Below are 26,578 nucleotides of genomic sequence, written 5' to 3' on the forward strand. Positions count from 1 at the left end.
ACCTCAGAAAGCTCCAAGGCTTGGGGAAAATGGAGACACAGACCAAAATCAAACTTAAAGGACAAAATGACCATCTTTATGCTCTTTGACGATTTCTACTAAAAAAAAAAAATAGTCTCATGCACGCCAAATATGTCCTTGTCCCTTTTAATCAATAAAATTCTGTCAAAGTGTTTTGATTGTTTGTTTTAATGAAAAAGGATTATGTTACTAATTACAAATCAAAACACAGTCTGGCCATGTGTCAAACGGGCAGCCTGACAGCTCCAGGATCTGGTTGGAAATACTGGGGGCTAGCTGCTTCTTCCCCTCCGGGGGTCAGATCTGCTCTCATCAGCTCTGAGTTCACGGCACAGGACAGACCTACTGAGGATCTGCGGTTGCCCAGTGACTCCTGGAGATGCTTCCGATTTTTCTCACAGACAGCGATAGAAAAACCAGAGCACGCTGGCCAGTGTGGGCCTAGGCTGCCTGAATGAATCCACAGACTTCAAGCTGGACATCCTGCTGCCAATTGACCCGCCTCAGGGGAGGAAGACAGGCTGGCCGGAAGGGAACCACAGGCAAGGTGGCAGAGTTCTTAGAATGATGCTCAGCCCTCCAGATGCTCAGCCTGCAAGAAGGCCAACAGCTCAACCCTCTAAAAACGCTGGCCGCTGTGCTCTGTGAAGGAATCCCCCAGCTTCCAAACTTGCACACGGGGGAGCCTGTGGAATCTGTCTGCACCCACTGCACTCCTGCGGCAAGGGCAGGCTTGTCCAAGAAAGGCAATAGCTACTCCTCAAGTAAGTATCACTAACCCACTGACCCTCAGTTCTGGCTTTTTACTTACAATACAGACGGTCCTTTTTGTTTTGTTTTGTTTTGTTTTCTCTGTAGCTTTGGAGCCTGTCCTGGAACTAGCTCTTGTAGACCAGGCTGGTCTTGAACTCACAGAAATCCACCTGCCTCTGCCTCCCACGTGCTAGGATTAAAGGCGTGCGTCTGGCTTAGAAGGTTCATTTTTTGTTGTTGTTGTTTGTTTGTTTTTATTCTACAAACCATGCACACAGTGTGATATGTAGTAAAAAGGAGTGACTTCCGAGTGGGCTCTATGTTTCCTTTTTAAAGTAACAACAGTGGCAGCCGCTACTGCCATCGTATGCCACACTCTGGGCCACTGTGACTCTCTAAGCAGAACCCCAACGTCTCAATCCTGTCAGGTCGCAATCTCTCCTCTTACTCCTAATTCCTTTCCAAGAAGTCATATGAGAAGAAAAGCTTAATAAACTCAAGCTATTGCAGACGGCTCACCTGGGAGCCCCACATTCTCATGAAGGGGGACAACTGACAGAGGCAGCCTGCCTGGGAGGCACCCATCTCTGTCACCTGTCAGCACTGTGATTTGGGAGAAGTAACTTGTACTCCACATGCCGTGGGTTTTTTTTTCCACCCAAGAAAGGGACCCCCTTTTTTGACCTCCCATGAGCCGACACCCACCAAGGCTCAGAATAGGAACAAATGCACACACACTGGCTAAATGAATACCAGCCACCCTGTCTTGACTGGGAGGCCTGGGGCACAGCACCCCCATGGAGGAGCTATAATCAGGCATGAGCCTGTGAGAAGAGATACGGGGATAAAATCCCTTTGCCGTCACACCCATAGTGAGCGCAGGTGCAGAGCAGCCACCGTGGGCTCGGCGCTCTTACCGCGGGGTCTTTAGTGCAGCAGGAGAAGGGCACACCGCATCGCTCTCGGCTTGCATTGGAATCTGTGCAATTGAAGTAAATATTTAGGTTCCAATCATCAGCTCCAAAAGCCCCACAGCACTGCCACTAGAGCAAACAGGAGAGAGTTAGAAGATCGTCTAGGCTCCGAGATGACCAGCCACCTGCGCTCCACCCCACTGACACCCAGCCCCGGGGCCTCAAGATCTATTTGGCTTGGCCACATTCTAGAGGGATACACAAGAACGTTCTAGAAGGAAAAATAAAACACTAGCAACACCGGCGACATCTAATGAGGCAACTTGGTTGGGCTTGAGAATCTGATCTTATTTTAATGGTTCTTAAACAGTGTCACCGAGTGTAAGTGACATCAGGTGAGCGTCAGACACCGGTTCTGACAGTGCACACACTAGGACTGTCGCCACTTCACGCCACAATGAACATCATGGCTGATGCTCAGTGGCACAGTGGTCAAACGTGGCGAGGCCTCGGGTCCAACCCCACAACAACAAAAACAAAAACAAACCAAACAAACAAAAAACAGAGCAAGTAAACTCTATCTCTGTACAACCTTGGAGGGTTAATTTTTCACTATCTTGGTCTCTATGCTGAATCTATTTCATTTTTTAATAATTTATTTTTTATTATTTTATATTCATTGGTGTTTTGCCTGCATGTGTGTCTGTGTGAGGGAGTCAGAAGCCCTGGAACTGGAGCTACAGAGAGTTGTGAGCTGCCATATGGATACTGGGAATGGAATCTGAGTCCTCTGGAAAAGCAGCCATCTCTCCAGACTCTATTTTTAAAGAATATTTTTTCTTTTTTTAAAAAAATATTTATTTATTATATATACAGTGTTCTGTCTGTCTGTATGCTTGCTGGCCAGAAGAGGGCACCAGATCTCATTACAGATGGCTGTGAGCCACCATGTGGTGGCTGGGAATTGAACTCAGGAACCTCTGGAAGAACAGTCAGTGCTCTTAACCTCTGAGCCATCTCTCCAGCCCTAAAGAACATATTTTTATATATTCATCTTTACAAAGTCAATCAGCTAATTAAAATATAAAATAACCAAGATGTTCATTCGGTGACTGATTATGGCTGGCCATAACCCACCGACCACCTCCCTGTTCTGGACTACCCTGGCTTCTTAAACTAAAACAACCCTTGGCCATGTGTTAGGGCGTTGGTGACCAATAGCTATGTCGAAACATTTAACTCCAGAACAGACGACCAGAGTCACATTTTCATGTGTTGCTGAGCAGAGCAGGCAGGCAGCATGCGCAGAACATGTGTGAACACACGCTCTGCAGGCCCCACTGCTTCCCTGGGCTTGGGCACCGCAGGTTTCCCTGTGAATGAAGCCCTGTCAGCTCTGTCCTGCAAACTTCTCAGGGACACTGGCTGGGAAGCTGTGAGCTTGCACTCTGCAAGACCTAACACCAGCGGTGGTCTGCTGGGGTGAATGGGGGCTGCATCTCATACCCGAGGACAGCCTGCTGTAGACCTCAGCAAGTGCTGAGCACCCTGAGAAGGGTCGCCTTCCTAAACCCCCACTGGATCCTGATGCGAATGGCCTTCTCCAAGGTAAATGTCACCCAGTTCAACCTTTCCAACTCAAAGCAAGACCTTGGTCCACTGCGCCTCTGTGTGGCCCCTGATCTTGCCCTAAATCCTAATGTCACTGACACCACTGACTGAGTTTGCTTGGCTTCTTCCTATTGCTCCACTGGAGGTGCGGGAGGGCCTTCTGATCTGCGGGACGATGACATCTTGGGGCTACGATGAGACCATGGGCATCAAGTTCAAATAGATGGGGAAAGTAGACAATAGCTCACGTTTTCTTCTCTCATTTGACTATCAGGGAACAAATTTAAGCTTTTGCTAGTACAAAGTCAATGAGACTGTGTGTCCCTTGGCTCCTTGTCCGTCACACTTTGCATTCGGAATGACAAGACATCTGCCTGGTCTGTGGGCAGGAGAGGAGCAGCCAGTCACACGGTCATGTTCAGACACCTGTGTGGCAGGAGAGGGGGGTCCTCTTATTTCATTTGTTAGAAGCCAGTAGGCTTACAGATCTTTAACGTTTGGTTAGGACTGCACACATGGGGTAGCTGGATAGGTCCATTTGAGGAGCTTTATAAACAAATATCATGTTAGTTATTGTGAGCTGTAGGGGAAGGAACACGGAAAATTCTTATTTAGCCCAACAGAACTTTGAACACACGGAAAAGCTATTTTCTCCAGTGGCTGACAAGGGTACAGTCATGGTGATCACCTTTTCGTTTGAGAGTTATGTCTTTCTTCTGCTACCTTAACCCGAGTTGAGACAAGTGGAATCAGAAGGTTTCTGTGTGGGATACAAACATGAACTGTGGAGCAAGAGGAACAAGCTCGCAAACAACCGGAAGCTAGGCAGAAAAGTCAGCAGGACATCTCCCGCTGGCAAAGACACGCAAGGCGCGTTATGGGCGTCCCCCTTGCAGGAAGCCGTTTCCATGGGAGGGGAAGGGGCGCTTGCACTTACATACTCCTGGGTGAAGTCTATGAGGTTCTGCAAGTCAATGTCGTCTCGGTAAGCCCTGATGTTGTTGTTAATAAAGAAATACAGCTGGTCTTTGATCCAGTCTTTGAAAACAAATGCCAGCACCCCAGCAGTGAGCTCCAGGAAGAAAATGATCCCCAGGAACACAGAAAACTACGAGGAAAACACACAACAGGCAATGGTCACCAGGGTCAGCCCACGTGGAGTTAGGGGCTCTGCTCCGGAAAGGACTGTACTTGCCCTCAACTGGGGCACATCTCCAAACGGGAGCCTTCTGTTTCTTAAGGTCTGTTAATGAACTATTACACTTCAAGAAACGACTTTCAAAAATTAAAGATCAGCTCCTAATCACATTTTGGTCTCTGGTGTTCCATTTGATAATTAACCAACAAAGCCCAAATCAAACATGAGTCATAGGAATTTCTCATTAGACCCACATTAAGGCCTAATGAACTGCTTGTGATTAATGTACTGCCAGACGTATGAACAACGTTCTGCCTGACCTCTAGGAAGCCCTTTGCCTAACTTGAAAGGTAGATTATCCCATGTTTTACAGCCGCCTGTCATCCGCTACCGTGGCTGGATTCCACGTGCACTCCATTATCCCGTGCCGGATCCACGGATCTAATTCCTCCTCGTGCCTCCCATACGGTGTGAAACAGATCTGTTGGTGTGAAAGAGGTCAGGGAGGAAGTGGGAGGGGGTGGGACTGACACGCTAACAATTTCCAGCCGTGAAAATGAAACCGTGGGTTAAGGGCGTTCTCAGGAACACTAGCTGCTCTTGCCTCCTGTCTGGGAAGCAGCGGCCTCAGGAAACACTTTAAATAACGCCACGATGCAATCAAAAGGAGACTTCTGGCTAAGGCTGGTAACACGGCATAAGGTTAGGGAGCATGAGGCCCTGGGGAAAGCGCTCAGAGCCCCGGGGAAATTTCCCTTCCACATAGGTACGTATTTCAGCGTCTCATTTTAGTCATCCGACCGTTGCTCCACCCACCAGCCTTTCCACACCTCCCTCCTCCCGCATCTTTACCCTCCTCTGACTGTTCTGTGATCTTGAGGTGAATCACAAGGGCATGCCAGGTGGACGGTGGGGTGTGGCCATTCTCTTCATGGCCACAAGTGTGTCTTTATGGGGGCCGGGACAAAACTAGTGTCTGACCAACGCTAGGATGCCAAGGCACAGGCTCCACTGTCAGGCTCCCACTGAGCGGCTCCTTATCTATCTGTCCTCAGTGAGTTCAATGGAAGTAAAACCTAAAGTTCTCAATTATCAGTGGTACCAACAATTTCCAATTGTTTTCCCTAGAAAAGAAAAAAATTAGCAAGTATGTACCGGGCCTTCTTCTTCATATAAAACCCTCTTCCCTGTCCATGGTACCACCCCAAACATGGGCACATAAAGGCCCCACACCACAGAAGGAATAAAACCCAAACTGGCACGCGTGTGAAACAGCTGACAGTTGCACAAAGACTTGAGATTTCTGTTCTCACCTCCGCAAAAGTTAGGCGGGCTCACTTCCCAGCTGCCCTGGTAAAGTCTCTCAAGTTATATAATATACACATCAGATATTGAGTCCAAACCCAATTCATATCAATATTTGGCAGAGACCTTCATGCCTGGCTCTGTGAGCTCCCCCCACCCCATTTCAAAGATGCAGAGAGAGACCTGAAGCTTCATGTGAGAGCGCATCAGCCAGCCAAGAAAGACCACTTCTATTTCACAGTCTTACCCCTTGGGTTTCCCCCAGCAATTTTCCTATTCTTAGGACAATATGACCTTTGAGGTTGTTTGGAGGCATGGTGACATTATTTCCTAATTATCTTATAGCTCCTGCTCAGAATTCTAGGCCAGTTTCTACTGTTAATACTAAATAGAAGCCATTTAAATAGTCTCCAAGAGATACAGTTAAGAACATGACTCTTTCCATACGTACTATGAGACTTTAGGAAGGCACTTGCTATAGTAAATAAGGCCTTGCTCAAGGAAACCATATTTGAGAGCACGGGTTTCAATGGTTTAGTCGTGGGGAAGGTCATGGGTTCCAGGAAAGCGGAGTGAAAGCCAGGTTGGCACATAGAGATGCCTCATACCAAGAACACTGGCAGGTCATGATTACAGACAAACATTCCTTGGACAGACTCCATAGGTCCTTGACTCAAAGAAGAAAGCGGCGGAGGAAGGGGGAGAAGCAGGATCACACAGCCTCTTTGTGTGCCTGTGTTGAAAAGGGTCAATCTGGGAGATAAGGCAGCTAGAACCATGGGGAACTAGCCACTCCCACCAGGCATGGAGTGGTGGGGGAGTTCGCTCCTCATTAAACTATGTCTGAGACCAAGGACCCCAGGTCTTCCCTCTTGGAGTGAGAAACATAAAAAGATTCCGGGAAACATCCACCAGGACTCTAAGGGAGCAGGAACTGCCCCAATTAGAAATGGGCTACCCTAGGATTGGAACGGCAAGTCTCCTCTTAGAGACGCTCAGGAAAAGATGCTGGGGGACAATACAGCTGACAATATGTAGCTGTCCAGACCAGTTCTAGGACGGGCTTTGGACTGAAGTGAAAATGATGCTAGATGTGTCCGCAGGGGTGAGAACGGCTGTAACGGCAGGCAGTAACGGCAGGCAGCATCACACAAAGCTGCTCTCTGGAAACTTCCTTGTCCTCCCTCATCGCAGGCAGGTCCTTCTGATCTTCCCTCCTCTACCTTTGGAGAGGAGAGTAAGTGTTTTTTCCTACAGAAAACACTAGACTGCCAGTCCCCACACACAACAGGGCCAAATTCAATCCATACCAAATATCTGGCAGAAACAGACATGCTGTGGGCCCTGTAGGCTAACTCCTCATTCTCCAAAGTGCAGAAAGCAGCGTAAAGTTACATTTGAGGGCATCGCTCGACAAGGAAGCTGTATTTCTGTTACACAGAAGTAGCCATATTTACCATTCTTATTTAAGATACAAATATGTTCTATATGTCAATGTTCTTCTTGGAAAGGAGCTCCAAAGGCAAGGCCTACATATTCATTCTCTACTTTGCCCCTCTGGCTATAGTTCCTACTCTACAAATACAGCAGTCACACGCTGTAAAGTAGCCAAAAGGTGCCACTCTGCTCACAGAGGATTTTCACCTTGACCCTATCTCCACATTTATCCAAACTATGCAATCTGGACAGGCTAGAGAAGCTGGGCCAGGGCCTCGTTTTCCTAGACCATTTCCTGCACAGCTTTCTGTGTACAATACTCACCACCTACATGTGTGCGCTCTCACACATACAACACACACCCCTACACACCTCATTCCTTCCTAAGGCTACTCAGGAATTGGAGACAATTCTGCCGCACATACGTACAAAGCCTCCATGCATGGCAAGGCTGGCTAGTACCTACACTGCCGAAGAGGCACGCCTAGGGCAGGGGCGGAAGGCAGCCCTCTTGAAATAAAAATGGGCCATATTTTTTGCCTAAGCCTGTGGTACGCTTACCATCTTGCCTGTAGTTAAGAGTGTCCTCTCAGTGTAAGAGCCTGGAACGCAAACCGAGAGCGGAATTGGCAATACTTACGAATTTGAGAAGAAAGGTGTTTTCCCGAAGTGCTCCGATGCACCCTGCAAACCCCAGAATGAACATCACGCCTCCCACCACAAGGAAGAGCCAGACGGGGTCAAAGCCACCGAGGTCAGTGATGGATGAGATGTTGGAGAGGACACCCTGGGAGAGGAAGAGAAGACATCAGGAGTCAGAAGCCGGGGCTGAACTGCTAACAAGTGAGGGTTAGTTCACTTGCCTGTCCCCTCTCAAAGAAAACGTTTGGCAGGCATCTGTATTTGGAATGATCGGTAAGAGACCACACAGGGGAAGAGAATACGAGGGGAGGGGGGAAGGGACAGGAAAGTAAGAAGGAAAAAACTGAAGGAAAGGGAGGGAGGGAGAGAGAGAAACAGATTTCTCTGCAAGATCAACTCTTTATGTTTTTGGTAAAACAATAAAGAACTGCACAATAATTAAAGTACCGTCGTCAGGCCCCGGATGCCGGAAGTATAGATGATACCCTTGCTTCAGCGCCCTTAAATACATATGGTTTTGAGTAAAAAGTGGATGTAACAACAAATATATCCCCGGAACAGAAAGAGCAACCATTATAAGCCTCCCAGAGCCAATCAGAGCCCTAGGCATGTCTCCAGAAATACGGGGGCGAGGTGGAGCTAGCAGCTTGAAAATGAACTTTGCAGGCTTGGCCCTAAGGGCCCAAGGCTTCCCAGGGAAAAGCGATCCCCCAGAATCCACCCTTGAGTCTTGTGGGCGGTAGTCCCATCAGGTCAGGTCCCAGAGGTCCACGTATGTGCTCTGCACTCATGTGCTCTATGTTAGCTTTGGGAGGTGTTCGCTTCAGAGGTGCAGACTAAAAAAGAAAGACAAGTCGCCCCCTTACTCTTTTCTTCTTCTGCCCTTAGATGACATAAAGAATCCAAAGTAATGACGTTTCCTCACAAACAATACCCATCGAAAAGAACTCCATTCTGGAATCTGAGAACACATCGAAACTGGCCAGAAATTACGACATTTCTGTAACATGTGATGGGCATACTTAGATTGGGTCCTATGGAGACTAGTGACAGCGTTTTTGGAACCAACCCAAAGTCTAAAATACCCAGAACCACCAATATCTTATTTTTCCTATTACACTTTTTTTTCAACTCTCAAACCAAAATACCTATAGACAACTGCAGTATTGTTTGCGATACAACCGAAAACAGGTATTGAATATCTGTCCACACAGCACTGCCACCAACCTGGAACAGGCTGATGCATCCGATTCTGGATGAGGAAAATGTAAGTTGGAGCAGTTTGGTGATGGGCTGAAGGTCACGGGTTATTTTAGAACAGGAGCAGATGTCTGTCTCAGCACTTTCCGGCAGAACGGGCCAGGCGTTTGCCTGCAAGTGCTTCCCAGGCTGTGCCGTTCAAACCTGAGTGCAGGAGTTTTAACTTTCAATCCACCTGAAAATCGTTCAAACATTCTAGGAACAGCATTTTAGGGGTTTTGGGTTGTTTCTTTTTAGGAGTATCAAAGTGAGGACAACAGAGTGTGTTTGAAGAGAAATTACGACACTCATCTATGAAGCTTGACCTTAGCAGAAATGTCGAGGGCTTTAAATAAAGTCACTAAGGAAAGGTGGGCCGTTTCAGAGCAGGGGCGATGAGGGTGTGTGCGCAAGGATGTGGTGTAGCAGCTGCATCCTTCTGGTGACTGCGCAGACCCGTGGATACATCTAGTCATGTGTTTAAGCTGAGAATTTGGACATTCACCCTAGGAGGGAAAACCCAGACAAAAAACACAGAAACACCACAACAAATCTGTACTTACACAATTGATATTGAAAAACAAACTGTCGCCAGAGACGTCAAACAGAAAGCAGGCAATGGAGTTAAGGCCCCAGTGTTGGGAGTTAATGCCTCTGGACTGGCCATGGCAGTTAGAGTCTTCACATTTGGCCTCGTTCATCAGTGGCCAAGCACGCAATACACTTTGAAAAGTTCATTATGGGAGAAGTAGACCTGATATCAAGACCTGATATCAAGTAATGCTATCAAAGACAAAGCAGCAGAAGTGCAAGGGAAAGAGGAACATGTTTCCTTTTCCTTATAATTTTTAATTTTTTTTTAAATTGATACAAAGTAATTGTACACATTACTTTAGAGGACAATGTAACATTGCCATAGGTGGTTACAGTGCCTGAGAATCAGACGGAAGTAACTAGCATATCCCCTTGGGTATTTATCATTCCTTTTCAGAAACTTTACATTTATTAAGCATTTTCAGCGGGTGTGCACACGTGCATATGTGCAGCGTGTGTGTGCATGCATGTGTGCAGTGTGTGTGTGTGTGTGTGTACACCAGAGGGCAACCTTGGGTGTCATTCTTCAGGCACCATTCTGTGGCTTATTTTTTAATTTTATTTCTCTTTTTGAGTCAGAATTTCTCACTGGAGTTTGAGGCTCTCTAATTATCCTAGCTTGCCTGGGTAAAAGTCTGTCTGCCTCTCCAGTCCTGGATGACATGCACGAGCCATCACAATCAGCTTTTTACACAGATGCTGAGGATGGAAGTCAGGTCCTTGTGCTTGTACACCAAGCGTCCTACAAACTAAGGCATCTTCCCAGCCCCATTAGTTTTGCTGTTTTGTTTTTTAATTTAGTTATATAAGGCAAGTATGTACTTGTAACTATACAGTGTACTTTGAACAGAATACCGCCACACTCCCAATCTTGCTAACCTCCCCTTCCTGGCTCTCCCCACTTCCTTTAGCCCTCTGAATTCCCCTAGACATCTACACACATGATTTTATGTATCTCTAACGCCTAGTGCCCATAACTGAGAGAGAAACAGGATCTGTCATCCTAAGAACAACTTCATTTGCGTAACACGATGGTCTCCACCACTCATTTCCCTCAAACAACTTCATGCCTGAACACAATTCCTGGTGTGTACACATTGCATTTCCTTTATCCACTCCCACACTGATGGGCACTTAGGTACCACAGCTTAGCTATGGAGAACAGAACTGTAACAAACACTGATGTGTCAGTGTCTCTGTCCTATATAGACTGAAGTCTTCTGCGTAAATATCCAGGAGCAGTATATACTCAGGCCATATGGTGGGCCTATCTGTGTCTTTTGAGGAAACTCCACACTGATTTCCATATAGTGACCTGACTAGTTCCCATCCCCCCAACAGAACCTATGGGTTCTCTTTCGTTCACATCTAAACCACTGTTCAATGTTGTTGTTTTAATAACTGCTATTCCAACTGGGGTGAGATGGGATCTGAATGGTGTTTTTATCTGCATTTCTCTGATGGCTAACAGAACAATTTTTCATGTTTATTGGCCATTTGTATTTCCTCTTCTGGTAACTGTCTGTTCAAAAGCCCATTTACTGTTTGGTTCCTTTGGTATTTTTTTATTTCTTTGTATATTAGATATCAATTCTCTGTCAGATAGCAAAGATTTTCCTCCATTTTGTTGTCTCACTGGGCTGTTTCCTTTGCTGGGCAGAAGCTTTTCATTTCCTGAAATCACATTTATCAACTGCCTTATGAGTCCTAGTCATGAAGTTCCTGCCAATGCCAGCAGAGTTTTAAGAGTTTTTATTTATGTGTATTCTCACACCTGTGCGCAGGTACCGGAGGAAGCCAGAAGAGGTGTCAGAGCTCTTGGAGGGGGAGCCACACAGGCAGCTATGAGCAGCCAAACGGGGGTACTGGGAACCAAACTTCAGTCCTCTGGGAGAGGACGGCAAGCGCTCTTCACCACCAAGCACCTCTCCAGCCCCCATGCTAATACCTGGAAACATCCTCCCTACCTGCTTTCAGAGTTTTCACGGCTTATGCTAAGGTCATGGGTCCATCTCGTTTCATTCCTCTACCTGTGGATATTGTTTTCTACCATCGTGTGTTAAAGACTCTTTTCTCCATTGTACATTCTTTTTTAAAAAGATTTATTTATATATTTATTATGTATACAACATTCTGCCTCCATGTATGCCTGCAGGCCAGACACCAGATCTCATTACATGTGGTTGCTGGGAATTGAACTCAGGACCTGTGGAAGAGCAGCCAGTGCTCTGAACCACTGAGCCATCTCTCCAGCCCCTGCAATGTATATTCTTCAGGCAGCTGTAACTGCACACGTTGACATCTAGATCCTCCACCCCGTGCGGCTGATCTCGATGGCTGCTTCTGGACCAGTCCATGCTGCTTTGTTACTTCAGCTCTGCCGTCCCCGAGACACACTATCAATCAACTTGCCATTGTCCTTTTGTCTCAGGATGGCTTTGTCTACCAGGGGGCCTTTTGTACTTCCCTATGAATTGAAGATTTTTCTATTTCCGTGAAAAATGACATTGCAATTTTGATGGGGAATGAACGGAATTTGCAGTTTGCTTCTGGGAACGTAGTCATTTTCACAGTATGAAAGTTCCCAGTCCCTGAGCGTGGGACGTTTTCCTGTCTTCCTCCACTGTTTTCCAGTTTTCATTGTAGAGGTCTTTCACTTCCTTGGTTAGGTGTGTTCCAAGGTCTTTCTTCAGGCAAGTGTGATCGGGGCTGTTTACTTCCTGAGTACATTTGTCACTGGTATATAGGAAGGCTACCTTTTGTATGTGAATACTGCATCCTGTTATTCTGATGGAGGTGTTGAACTGCTTTGAGTTTTCTGGTGGAATTCTCTGGTCTTAGAGTATCTATGTATCAATGATAACAGCTGCAAATAAGAGAACTGATTGCTCTTCCCATCTGTACCTCTTTTATTTTTCTATCTTAACTTACTGCTCTGGCTATAACTTCAAGTGCCATATTTCATCAGAGTGAGAAAAGCGTTGGGGGCGGAGTCTGAGGAGATGGCTCTAGCATGCACACAAAAGCCAGGCGTGGTGATATATGACTCTATTTCCAAGATGAGGGTGGGCATGAGAGCAACTGGTCCGTGGGACTCACTAACCAGACTAGCTGCAAGGATAAGCTGCAGGTTTAGTGGGGCACCCTAGCTTGAAGACTAAGGTGGAGGATAGTTTGGGAAGCACTAGTGTTCTTATCTAAAGGTCTGATGGAGTCAGTATGAACCCATCTGGCCTTGGTCTTTATTTTAGTTCATATTTATTGTTATTATTATTGCTTGAATATTTTTTAAAATATATCTAAGCTATTTATCTAATCTTGGTTTAACTCTGGTAGGCCGTGTGAGTCTAGAAATTCATTCATTTCTAACAGTTTTGGGGATGAGTCCTAATGATGAGTTTCACCGGTGTCTGTTACAGAGCCTCCCTTTTACACCTGTAATTTCATTAACTTATTAATTAATTATAACCAGCTTTCTTTTTGTTAGTTTGGCTAAGAGTCTGCCAATCTTGTTTATTTTTCTAAAGAACTGCTTCATTCATTCTTTGTATTTTAGGGTTTTGTTAACTCATTTTGCCCTGACCTGATTACTTTCCATCTGCTGGTTTTTGTTTGGCTTAGTCTTGCTTTTTCAACATCATTAAGTTACTTATTTGAGATCTGATTTCTTCTGCTTTTTAATTCCTTTTAATTAATGTGTATGGGTGTCTTGCTTGAATGTATGTTTGTGCTCCATATTCATGCCTGGTGCCTATGGAGGACCAGAAGAGGGTATCAGGTTCCCTGGAAATGGAATCACAGCTGTGAGCTGCCATGAGGGTCCTGGGAATTGAACCCAGGTTCTTTGGAAGAGCAGCCAGTGTTCTTAACCACGGAGCCACCTCTCCAGCCCCTATGATCTAATTTCCAAAGGTGCATACTTGTAGCTATAACCTCATCTCTCTGGACCGTTTTTATTGTAACATGTAAGTTTATATGAGCTGTGTTTTCATTTTCATTCAATTTTAGGAACGTTAAAGTTTCCTCTTAATTTTTCAGGGACCTATTCATCATCCAAGAGTGTGTTGTTCTGTCTCCGTGTCCTTGTGCACATTCTGGAGGTTTTCTTGCTGTTGATTTCCAGCTTTATTCCATTGTGCTCAGACAGTATATAAGAGATAAACCCAATCTTCTTATCATTGTTAAGACTCACTTAATAGTTGGTATAACACTGATCTATTTTAGAGAAAGTTCCTTGAGATTCTGAGAAGAATTTGTATTCTACAATATTTATATGAAACTTCTACAGATGTCTCTTAGATCCCTTTGATCTGTGTCATTTAACTTAACTTTAGCTGTTTGAGGTTTTTTTTTTGATTGGTAAGAGTAGGGTCTTGACATCATTCACTATCATCATGTTGGGGGCAACTTGTGTCTGCATAAAACAGTGTTAATTATATGAAATTGGGCGCACATATGTCTAGTACATACATGTTTCAAGTCGTGATTTCCTTTTAATCAGCATTAAGTGACTTTATCTTTTCTGGCTAATTGGTTTAAAGTTTATTTTGTCAGATACTGGAATGACATTTCCTGATTGCTTTCTAGTTCCACAGACTTGAAAAATATTTTACCATTAGGTTTTGTCTTTGATGGTAAGGCACGTTTCTTGGGGCAAGAAATGTGGGGGGGGGGGGCATATGTGTGTACTTACATACATACATGTGTGTGTTCATGTGTTTGTCCTGGTCTGTGTGTGGATGAGTGTGCACCTGTGTTTGCAGACCAAAGAGTTGAGTTCAACCATGCTTCACCTTAGTTTTGAGAACTGCCTCTGTTATTGTGTTCTAGGAGGATTCCCAAATGGGTGGGAAGTTAGTACTTAATGAGCTACTTAGGATTCTTTTAGGATCTCATCAATATTTTTAAACAGTCTTTTTATTTGTGACTCATGTTCGAGTGTGGGCAAATCTCAGACTGTTCCCAAACACTTCCGCGATCCATGGTTGAACGTAAAAGAGTTAGTAAATAACAGGACAATTATCTAGGTGGCTCTGCCAAAGCCAACAAACTTAGTGTAACTGAAATATCAAGATAAAATTCTTCCCTGGATGGCAAAAAAAGAGAGAGAAATCCCACTAGTATACAGAGGATCCGTCACTACACTGTAGACAGCGGATCCCACACTACACTGTAGACAGCGGATCCCACACTACACTGTAGACAGCGGATCCCGCACTCATCTGTAGACAGCGGATCCCGCACTCATCTGTACACAGTGGATCCCACACTCATCTGTAGAAAGTGGATCCCGCACTCATCTGTAGACAGCGGATCCCGCACTCATCTGTACACAGCGGATCCCGCACTCATCTGTACACAACGGATCCCTCACTCACTCATCTGTACACAGCGGATCCCGCACTCATCTGTAGAGAGTGGATCCCGCACTCATCTGTAGACAGCGGATCCCGCACTCATCTGTAGACAGCGGATCCCGCACTCATCTGTAGACAGCGGATCCCGCACTCATCTGTACACAGCGGATCCCGCACTCATCTGTAGACAGCGGATCCCGCACTCATCTGTAGAGAGTGGATCCCGCACTCATCTGTACACAGTGGATCCCGCACTCATCTGTACACAGCGGATCCCGCACTCATCTGTAGACAGCGGATCCCGCACTCATCTGTAGACAGCGGATCCCGCACTCATCTGTACACAGCGGATCCCGCACTCATCTGTAGACAGCGGATCCCGCACTCATCTGTAGAGAGTGGATCCCGCACTCATCTGTACACAGTGGATCCCGCACTCATCTGTACACAGCGGATCCCGCACTCATCTGTAGACAGCGGATCCCGCACTCATCTGTAGAGAGTGGATCCCGCACTCATCTGTACACAGCGGATCCCGCACTCATCTGTAGACAGCGGATCCCGCACTCATCTGTAGACAGCGGATCCCGCACTCATCTGTACACAGCGGATCCTGCACTCATCTGTAGACAGCGGATCCCGCACTCATCTGTAGAGAGTGGATCCCGCACTCATCTGTACACAGCGGATCCCTCCCTCACTCATCTGTACACAGCGGATCCCGCACTCATCTGTACACAGTGGATCCCGCACTCATCTGCAGACAGTGGATCCTGCACTCACTCATCTGTACACAGCGGATCCCGCACTCACTCATCTGCAGACAGTGGATCCCTCACTCATCTGTAGACAGTGGATCCCGCACTCACTCATCTGCAGACAGTGGATCCCGCACTCATCTGTAGACAGTGGATCCCGCACTCACTCATCTGCAGACAGTGGATCTGCACTCATCTGTACACAGTGGATCCCGCACTCATCTGTAGACAGTGGATCCCTCACTCATCTGTAGACAGTGGATCCCGCACTCATCTGTACACAGTGGATCCCTCACTACACTGTAGACAGTGGATCCCGCACTCACTCATCTGCAGACAGTGGATCCCTCACTCATCTGCAGACAGTGGATCCCGCACTCACTCATCTGCAGACAGTGGATCCCGCACTCATCTGTAGACAGCGGATCCCGCACTCATCTGTACACAGCGGATCCCGCACTCATCTGTACACAGCGGATCCCGCACTCATCTGTAGACAGTGGATCCCGCACTCATCTGTACACAGCGGATCCCGCACTCATCTGTAGACAGTGGATCCCGCACTCACTCATCTGCAGACAGCGGATCCCGCACTCATCTGTAGACAGTGGATCCCGCACTCATCTGTACACAGCGGATCCCGCACTCATCTGTACACAGCGGATCCCGCACTCATCTGTAGACAGTGGATCCCGCACTCATCTGTACACAGCGGATCCCGCACTCATCTGTAGACAGTGGATCCCGCACTCACTCATCTGCAGACAGTGGATCCCGCACTCATCTGTAGACAGTGGATCCCGCACTCATCTGTAGACAGTGGATCCCTCACTCATCTGTAGACAGTGGATCCCGCACTCATCTGTACACAGTGGATCCCTCACTACACTGTAGACAGTGGATCCCGCACTCACTCATCTGCAGACAGTGGATCCCTCACTCATCTGTAGACAGTGGATCCCGCACTCACTCATCTGCAGACAGTGGATCCCTCACTCATCTGTAGACAGTGGATCCCGCACTCACTCATCTGCAGACAGTGGATCCCGCACTCATCTGTAGACAGTGGATCCCGCACTCATCTGTACACAGCGGATCCCGCACTCATCTGTACACAGCGGATCCCGCACTCATCTGTAGACAGTGGATCCCGCACTCATCTGTACACAGCGGATCCCGCACTCATCTGTAGACAGTGGATCCCGCACTCACTCATCTGCAGACAGTGGATCCCGCACTCATCTGTAGACAGTGGATCCCTCACTCACTCATCTGCAGACAGTGGATCTGCACTCATCTGTCCTCTTTGACTTTACTGTGAGAATAACTTGGTTTCTCAGAGAAACTCTCTTTAATACTCTCTTTAGCCTGCAGGGACACTTTTAATTGAGAGGCTTTCGACTGTTTCCATGGAAACAACGATAATTTGGGGGCCCAGATTCCTTATCTAGTTCTAAATTCCAGCAAAAGACAGCGCTGGAAACAGGTACTGCTGAGTGCTGGGGGCTGGAGCTCTGCTCAGCACAGGTAGGACCCCTGAGGACTTTACTTTTGATGGCTTCAGAACATACCCAGGCTGTTACCAGTTGTAAATTAATTCACGTTTCTTTTTCCCAGAGTAGAAAGAAAAAAAACTTAAAACATAATTAACAGAATTAACAGATGACCTTACATATACTTCCACTGTGGTAGTAGATACCTATAATCCTAGCACTCAGAGCAACAGCAGGGGGTCTCGAGTTGGAGTCCAGCCTGGGTTAGAGTCTCTGAAAGCTAGCATGGGCTACATTTACACACACACACACACACACACACACACACACACACACACACACACACACACACGTGTGCACATACTCATGGGGAGGGGGTTGTAACAACCCAGTGCTCCCAAAACAGCAAGTATGTATTTACACTGTACTATTATATATTACCTAATAAGCAGAATGTGTTTGAACTAAGTGTGTGTGCACGCATGTGTGCATGAGTGTTGGAGTGACTAAATTCAGATAGCATGTATTACCTCACATGGTTATAATTTTTTGTGGTAGTAATACAGTACATCCACCCGCAGTACTCTCCAAGAACAGAGCATATCAAGTATGCTCACTTAGCCACCTGGAATGAGGTGAGCTTCCTAGATGTGGAGGGAGAGCAGGCTGAGGCTGCCATGTGTGCAGTGTGCAACACTTACTTCAGAGAACCAGTCTATCTCTCATGACACAGAACTTCAAAAACAGACTGCACGTATTCTTGGGAACAATAGTTTTGGGTAACAAAAATGACGGGGAGCCAAGGCATCATTTTCCTGGTGTCACAACCATGAGGTCTCTCCCTGAACTTTTAATTCCTTGAAGCTCAACATGACAAATTAGGAAGAAGGGCTCGTACGTGCCTGCTGAGAGGTAATTATAATTCATGCTGGAAGAACACAACTCTAAGGTCACAGTTAAGTCAGCCAAGTATAAAGTCGGTGCTTAGGTTTGTAGCAAATCCTTAGGAACCTGTGAGAAGAACACGGCAGACACCTGGCTACCAGAAACCTGTGGCATCACCCTCTTCTGTGAGGACTTCTCTTCTTCATCCTCTTCATGTGCCTCAGGGGTCCTCAGCTCCACAAGAGCCCCTGCCCAGAGCACAGAGAAGCCTCAAGTCCCCTGCATTTAGGACGGGTACCTCTCTCTACTGCACATCCCAGAGTCATGAAGCCACGCACAACCATATGTCAGGCTTCCTACCATGTGGAAAACTGTAAGGTGGTGCTGAAGACGCCAAAGCAGGGAGGGGAATCCTGTTGGCATCCCAGATGCCTTGGTCCAGAGAGTCCCGAATCCTCCTGTCATTCAAGATCTTTGACGACAGGCTGTTGGAGGCATAGCCAGCTCCATTTAGTGGGCGTGATGGTGCAAGCCTGCAATCCCAGCATTTTGGGGATGGAGGAACAGGGGTAAAAGTTCAAAATCATCCTTAGCTACATAGTGAGTTCAAGGCCAGGCTATTTAAGACCCTTATCTCAAAACACAAAACAAAACATTAAGAAGAAACAAACCCAAGGATTAAAGAAGGAAGTTCTATTTTGGTTTTCATTTGGACCCAAGGAGCCCTGCTTTGGTGATCCTTAAAACTTTGGGGGAACATATGCATGTCTAACTAATATTAAAGCTCACACATATTCTGGGAGGAGGGAAATATTGTTTAGGGGGCTCAGAGAAGGGATAGAGGAAAGTGCTAGATTTTAACTGCTCACTTTAGCTGGGTAGCTGATATTTTACGTTAAAATCAATTAATGCTGGTCCAGCCTCATTCATGAGACCCTGTTTTCAACTTAGCATTATCAATGAGGTGAGCAGTTCTGGATGGAAGCTGGAGGCTTTTATCTATATTGCTGACCAATGATACCTAACGTGGTTAAAGCCCTAATTCTGTATGTCAAGTTGAATGTTTAGCTCTTGAGTTTAAACACTAACAACTTAGTTTTGAAAATGAGCACAAATCATCTTCTGGCAGCCATCCTCCGTGACCAGAGCTGATATTACAAGCACACACAGAGCCTAGTGTTGGACTGTCACAGGTTCTTATACCTCTGCCTGCACTGTGCAGGCAAAGCCCTAGGGGTGAGTGATGCCAAAAGTGTTGCTCCTGGCAGACTATCAGAAAACCCACCCAGAGTCGCTGAGTCTAAGTGGAGTGAGAAGGGGGCCAACGGGCCACATGGGCTGATTTCTACTAAGTATTTCCACTTACATGGAAGGGAAAGAGTCTGAACACTGGGAGCAGAGACAGAAAGATGGAGAATAAGGGATTAAAAGAAAATATAAAAGGAGATTAAGAATACTAGAGGTATTCCTAAACATATATTTTAGTAAGCATTAAGATTATATTATTAAGAGCTGATAAAAATAAGCACACATGCATGAGCATGTCTCATATTCATGATGCAGTCTGGCCTTGACTGCTTTTAGCATGGCTGCTAGAGCAGGCAGGAGAGAAAACAAATCACTCATAACATAAAGTAATACTATAAACACGAGGCACACACCAGTCAATTACAAAACTGGCTCCTCTTCCAGAGGACTCAGGTTTCATTCCCAGCATCTGCATGGCAGCTCACAACTGTCTGTAACTCTAGTTCCAAGGAATCTGACACCCTCACACAGACATATACATGCAGGCAAAACACTAATGCACATAAAAATCAGTCAATTTTTTTTTTAAAAAAATCAGCAAATCAACATCTCACAAACTGGACAACTCGCTTCTGGTGTATCAATCTGAAGCTGCAAAGAAGGAATCCTCCTGTACAACAGGCTTCCATTATCCACAAAGTACTGGACCCGAGCTCAGCAGAGAGCAATGTGTGTTGAAAAGGAAGACATGCTAACGGAAAGTGTCAGTATCTATAGTAACAGAGGCAGCTGACAAACAGGCATCCTTCTGTGTCCATCGTGGTACTAAACAGAGTGGTACAGCAGCAGCTCAAAGTCTACGCCACAGTGCGGCAGAGAGCATTCCAGAGCCACCTTCCCACATATAGCACCCAATCTGCAATTTCCCTGTGCTCCTCAACACATGTAGGATAGCCCAGACAATGGCTGGATTACGGACTTTCCTTTCAGGGCTAGAATAAAGCTCAGCTGATAGCGGGCTTGCCCAGCATGTGTGAAGTCCTGGGTTCATCTGCAGCCCTTAAAAACTGGGCATGGTGGTACGCACTTAGGAGATGGAGCCAGGAGGCTCAGAAGTTCAAAGTCATCCTCAAGGCATAGTGAATTCAAGGCCATCCTGGGCTAAGCTAAGACACTGAAAACATAAAATTTGTGTGTACTTCTGGGATACCCATGGAATGTGTCAACAAATTTACACACTATAGAGTTTAATGCAAAGCAAACCCCTATCTCAAGCATTTCCTCATCATGGTGGAACGAGCTGAATGTTTCACATAGCTCTCTGGATTACACAGTGCTTTATCCTGACTGCTGGCACACCAGAACTTCTTACAGACACCTAGAACTCACGGCCAGTTTTTCCTCATCACAGCCTTCCCTACTCCTCCAGTTAGTAACCGCCATTCCCCTCCCGGCTTCTACAAATCCACTTTCTATGTCTCAAATATGATTGAAGTCAGACAGTTTGGATTTCTGTGTCTGGTTATTTCTCTTACAAAGTAATCCCCTAGTTCCATCGACGCTATCACAAATCATAGGACTCGGTCCTGTTTATGGCAGCACAGTATTGAACTTTGCATATATACATGTTCTTTATCCACGCGCTGGCTGACGGACACATAGGCCATTCACGTTCTTGCCTATTCTGGGTGTGCTGAAATACATGTGGGAGTGTGGGCTTCTCTTCAACATGTAAATTTCACTTCCTTGGGATTTATATCCAGAACTGTGATTGCTGGATAAATAGTTAATAAATAAATAATTATTTATTGTGTGTGTGTGTGTGTGTGTGTGTGAGAGAGAGAGAGAGAGAGAGAGAGAGAGAGAGAGAGAGAGAGAGAGAGAGAGAAATATACATGTATGTGTGTGGTGTATATATGCATGAATGCCATGCCTGCCTGGTATGTGGGAGTGTGTAGAAGTCAGACATACACTAGAATTTTTTCTTCTACTGTTTCTCCATCATTTTATTTTATTTTTGAGACAGAGTCCTTCACTGAACCTCAAGTTTGGCTATACTGTCCAGCAAGACCATGGAATCTTAGTATATATGTACCCCCACCTCCATTACGCCCCCTCCCCCAAGTGCTTGAGTCACAAATGTGTACCACCTTGTCCTGATTTTACACAGACGCTGGGGGTCTGAGTTCAGGTCCCTGTGCACGAGCCACCTCCCGAGTCATGACAGTTCTATCGTTAATTTTTCATTTGAAACAGTCTCAGTATGTGGCTCTGGTTGGTCTCAAATACTCTGTGAAACTGAGGCTGGCCTTGAACTCAGTGTGATCCTCTTGCCTGAGCCTCCCACCTCACCTGGCTCCTACCTTTAATGTTTTGCGCCCCTACGGCTCTCTCCATAACGGCTGCTCTAATTTACATTCCCACCAACACGGTGCAAGGGTTCCCTTTGCTACATCCTTGTTAGCACCTGTTATTATCTTCCATCTGACAAAATTGTTTTGCATCTCAGTTTCTCTACTTCCTACCTATGTGATCACAGGTAAGGTACCTCACCTGTGCCTAAGCCTCAATTTACACATCTGTGAAATTATACCTTACGACATAAGGTTATTATGAAAATGAAATGAATCAAGCAGATGCAAACACTGTGCTAAGTACCTGGCAAAAGAAGAAAATGCAGCGGAAGCTCACCTCTGTCACGGACATCACTATGATGTTAGAACAGGAGGGAGCCACTGCGTCCATAGGGGCACCAGAGATGCTAACCCTGCCACACTGGAGAAAACTCTCCTGATTCAAGTACTTGTCCTACTTGATGCCCATAAGGAAATCTGGGGCCACATCTGCTCATGACACCTAGTGGGGCGGCAGTATATGGAGCCTGCTGATTGGATCTTAAGGCGTGTGTGAAAATAATCTAAGATGTGCACAGAAAGGCCGAGTGGGAAGTCGTGAGGGAACAGAAGCCTCGGCAGGTGCACAGAGGTCCAGCAGGATGGAGCGCACAGAGCGGTCATGTGACACTGCACGCCCAGCAGCTGCACATGGCTACAGCCAGGGAGATAACCAGACGTGTCGGCTGCTGGAACTCTGCGATGACCTTCTTAGCCGCTCAACCGCACTCTGCCCCTGTGAGCGCTGGCCATTCCACGGTTTGATGAACATAGTATGTCTCAGGAAGAATGTGGAGGCATCTGCCGACCTTCCTGCCCGCCTTCCCCGCCTCATCAGCACCTCGTCCTTCCTGCCGTCTACGTGATTCAAGCAGCTTCTCCCTTGAGGTTCCGCAATAAAGGAGTCTGTTCTGGGTGCCGAGCTCTTCTCCAGAGGAGTTGCTATGCAAGCGCCAGAAACAAAAAAGGCAAACAAAGCTTCGGAGCGTTGCGAGCCAATGCACTTCAGGAGTGTCTGTGGTTTCCCTCGGAGCCGGCGGAGCAGCCTCTGTGTGCCACCTGGCAGCCTGCAGCCTCTTCTCTGTCAACCCACACAGAGAAGCAGTGCAAAAATAGCACACACGCACCCCAGGGTCTGGGGCTCTCCTGCCTTTGCATACACAAGCACATTCCTTTCCAGCTGCTGGACGAGAAACAGAGGGACAGGCACAGGAAATGTGTATGCAAACCCAGACCAGATGGACCTCTCTGCGGTATTTACGACACTGGATCCCGATTCACCTACCTCTCCGCACACCAGGCCCGACTGCGGTGGGCCTGAAAACTTCCCCAGAACTAGAGCGAAGGAAACATTTCCACGTCGACCCATAGTGACAGGTGCAACAGTTCAAAGAAAACGCAGCTCCTCAGAGAGTGGGTGGTCTTGGATCATCGGAAATGTGGTTTTGAACAATGCCCACAGAAGGACCAGGCAGGGGCCTACTGTATCAAAGACCCTCCGAGAATGTTCCATTGGCAAAGCCACTTTGTAGAAACCCAAGTTTCCATCTACCCGATGAACTGCTGCAGAGGCCGGAGAGGGGGAGGGGATGAGGGGTAGCAGGAGAGCTTGCCAGACCTGAGGAGTCTCAGGAGGCGTGCAGGGGTGAGAGCAGCTTAGCCCATGCCTAGTAGCAAAAGCTCGCCGGCAAGAAAGTGAGCTGTTTCAAAGGCATATGATCCTCTCTATGTCCCTTGTCAAGAAAGGCCATCAGAGGGACTCAAGTAATCCCCTCCTGCACATTAAAAAAAGAAATGTTCACGGGGTATCTTTGAGAAGATGAGGAGGATCATCTTTTAGGCCTATACCAAATCTTGTAGCCATGCAGCTGTTGGGAGAGTGGCTAGGCCAATTTCTAAGGTAGAGAACACAGAGTACCCACCCCACCCCTCCGCCACACACACACACTAGTGAGCAGCTGCTCCGCAGATACAGAAACAGCCCTACACAGAAGTGTCCCACGTTCCAAGGCCTCCATGTTGCATGTTCCATGTTCTGCCACTTGACAGATACTTTCACGTACCTATTCAGAATACAGAATACACTTAGGGACATTCTAGTCTTAAGCGGCATATTTGAACTGAAATCATAATAGCGATTCAGTTTAGGACTGAATGCCTCTTTCCCCCATTAATATGCTGAAATACAATCACCACCAGTGTGAGAGCAGTTGAAGGAAATTAGGCTCAGAGACGTTCATGAGGCTGGATGCCCGTGACCTGACGGGTGTCACTGTGAGAAGAGGAAGACTGCAGGTCCTGTCCTTTCTCACCCTGCCACAGGCAGAAGCAGTAAGGGGGTTACCCTCTGCAGACCAGGGTGGCAGCCTTCTCTTGGAACTGAATAGCTGGCTGGCACCTTGATCTACACTTCCAGCCTTCAGACTAGAGGAAATGAAGGAGCAACATTCAAGTCATTTAACTCAACAGTACATTATTTTGTCTTAGTGTGAAGCCCAAACACGGTGAGATGCCAACCAAGTACTGTGGTCAGCCATGGGCATTTAGAGTAAGATTCAGTGATGCTCCATAGCATGCCTACAGGGCAAGCCCACGGGGCAGAGATCCACAGTGGTGCCATGTGCACAGAGAGGAGACACAGGAGGTCTTGTTGGCATGAGTGGAGACAAAGAAACAGAACTTGGTCAACAGTCTCTCTGTGTGTTTGTGTGTGTCTCTGTGTGTGTGTGTGTGTGTGTGTGTGTGTGTATGTGTGTATGTATGTGTGTGTGTGTGTCTCTGTGCATGTGTGTATGTGTGTGTGTGTCTGTGTGTGTGTGTGTAGCGATGAAAGTAGACGAGGGTGTAATAGAGAGACTGGATCTGTCCTTCAGGCACTCATGTGGGGCAAGCCCATGCCTCTCTGTGCTGGGAAGCCCTGTGCAAGTGGTGGCTGGGCACTATGGAAGCCTCTGGTGGAGCCTCTGTGGAGAGCTCAACAAATCCCTATCTGGAGAGTCGCCTTGCTGAGCACCGACTATGGTAGGCCCTGGGATGCCTCATTTCTTCATCCTCATGCCGAACCAACTAGCTGGGTGCTCCAGTGGGGAGACACCACAAAGTGAGAGAGAGCAAGGCCCAAATCACTGAAGGAAGGAAGGGGCCGAGTAGGGGGTTGCAGCTAAGTCACCTGCCCACTGAGCTGTCGTCCTATTCTCTTGGAATGCCCTGCTGAATGGCACCTGCGGACGGCAGTGAGGAGGGGCTTCTCATCTCTAATGCAGCACAGCGAAATCAAGAAACATACAATAGGTTCAAACATTCTTGTCTCGGATTTCACCAGAACAGAAAACCCAAGGGAGGCAGAGCCTAACCAGAGGCTGCCACTGGCACCACTCCAGCTGAGCCAGGCAGGCATATGGTGGTGAGAGAGAGCCTGGTGAGGGGACTTCAACTGCCCTAGAGGTGACTGCCGGGGGGGCACTGGGGAGATGGTGCAGTCAGTGGGGTTTCAGCTGTATGTGCTGATCTGAGGTCAGATCCCCAGAACCCAGATCCAAAATAAGTGATTCACGAATGACACGGCTCCCGGGGGACGTGTGTGGGATGTGAGACTTCTCTTTTCACTCACCGCTTATGTAAAGTGTCAAGGGGACAACCAGGGAGCCTGCGGGTGGTGGTCTGTGGTAGAGACACAGGAGCCTGCTCACTAGGCAAAGGAGAGGACTCTGGGGACTCACTCCTGCTCTGGGAACCTGGAGACAGGGGTGGGGGAGGGCTGCTGACTACCCTGGTGTCGGAGGCAGGCAAGGGCTATCCTGGTTGGACTGGCCTCTTCTTCATTTGGCTGTGACCAAAGGAAACCACGAAGGCAGCAGGAAAGAGGCAGCTTGGGCCACGGTGCTCCCCACCAAACAGAGCCGCCTACCATGGTGAGCTGGGCAGCAGCAGAATTCGGAGGGACAGGCATAAGACAGAGGAGCTGGCAGGGGATAAGGTGGCCACTAAGATATAGCCCAGCTCAAAGCAACCAAGAGGCAGAGGGACTAAGCAGGGAAACCCCAGTAAGACCTGAAACCATTCCCCTCAGCAGCCACCAGGTCCCGGAGCAAAGCCTCATTCCTACTCTGAGGGAAGTAGTAGTCTGACAGAAAGTAGACTAGGATCTGTGTCCTCTCCTCAGGCCCCAAAGCAGTTCGGCATGGGTAAAAGATACTATCTTAGTGCCAGGCAGGCAACTGTCTCAGAAGGGGCCAGGAATGGAGATCTGACCGTTAGTAACCAAGCCACTGACCCTTGAACTGGTCTGAATTTTTCTGCCTAAGAAACTTGTGTGAATAACATTTCAAGGATTATGCACAAAAACAGAGATTTTATTTGATTTTTTTTTTATCACGTCCTGTACTTGCTTCAGGGCTGAGAGATCACAGGGCCATCGTCCAGGCCCTGACCAAAAGCGGCCTTGTGTGCAGCACCTCAGATGTAACAGGAAACTTCAGGGTGTGACAAGGACAGCTGAGGAGGGAGACGGACAAATCTGCTACACTTCAGTCAGGAGAGGGAAATCTCTGAAGGACCTTGCAGCATCTTATAGCTATCCCTTCAAAGGGGCCCCACAGCTGGGGCAGCCAAGTCCCCCCACCCATTGCCTTCTTCAGGGATGGGAACTGGTCCTCTGCAATGATCTGCCTGGCTGTCTGTCCAGGTCCCGGCATTCCCAATGCTCCTTCCTGGGAACACAGGGGACGTTATTCCAAGATGAGTCTACTACGAGATGGTGATGAAGAGATTTCTAGATACAGACACCAAAG

The 26,578-nt window shown here is 47.2% G+C and overlaps 1 protein-coding gene across 1 annotated transcript in view; it reads right to left on the minus strand.

Moving 5' to 3' along the window:
- Tspan5 (tetraspanin 5) overlaps positions 1-26,578 on the minus strand; it is a 167,899-nt gene that overhangs the window by 5,881 nt on the left and 135,440 nt on the right. Inside the window, exons 3-5 of the mRNA XM_075981239.1 lie at positions 7,820-7,966; positions 4,237-4,407; positions 1,692-1,817 (exon numbers count right to left, since the gene is read on the minus strand). Coding sequence (XP_075837354.1) covers positions 1,692-1,817; positions 4,237-4,407; positions 7,820-7,966 — 444 coding nt within the window. The remainder of the gene's footprint in view (positions 1-1,691; positions 1,818-4,236; positions 4,408-7,819; positions 7,967-26,578) is intronic.

Source organism: Microtus pennsylvanicus, chromosome 7 (genome assembly GCF_037038515.1).
Source record: "Microtus pennsylvanicus isolate mMicPen1 chromosome 7, mMicPen1.hap1, whole genome shotgun sequence".
NCBI classification, from domain to species: domain Eukaryota; kingdom Metazoa; phylum Chordata; class Mammalia; order Rodentia; family Cricetidae; genus Microtus; species Microtus pennsylvanicus.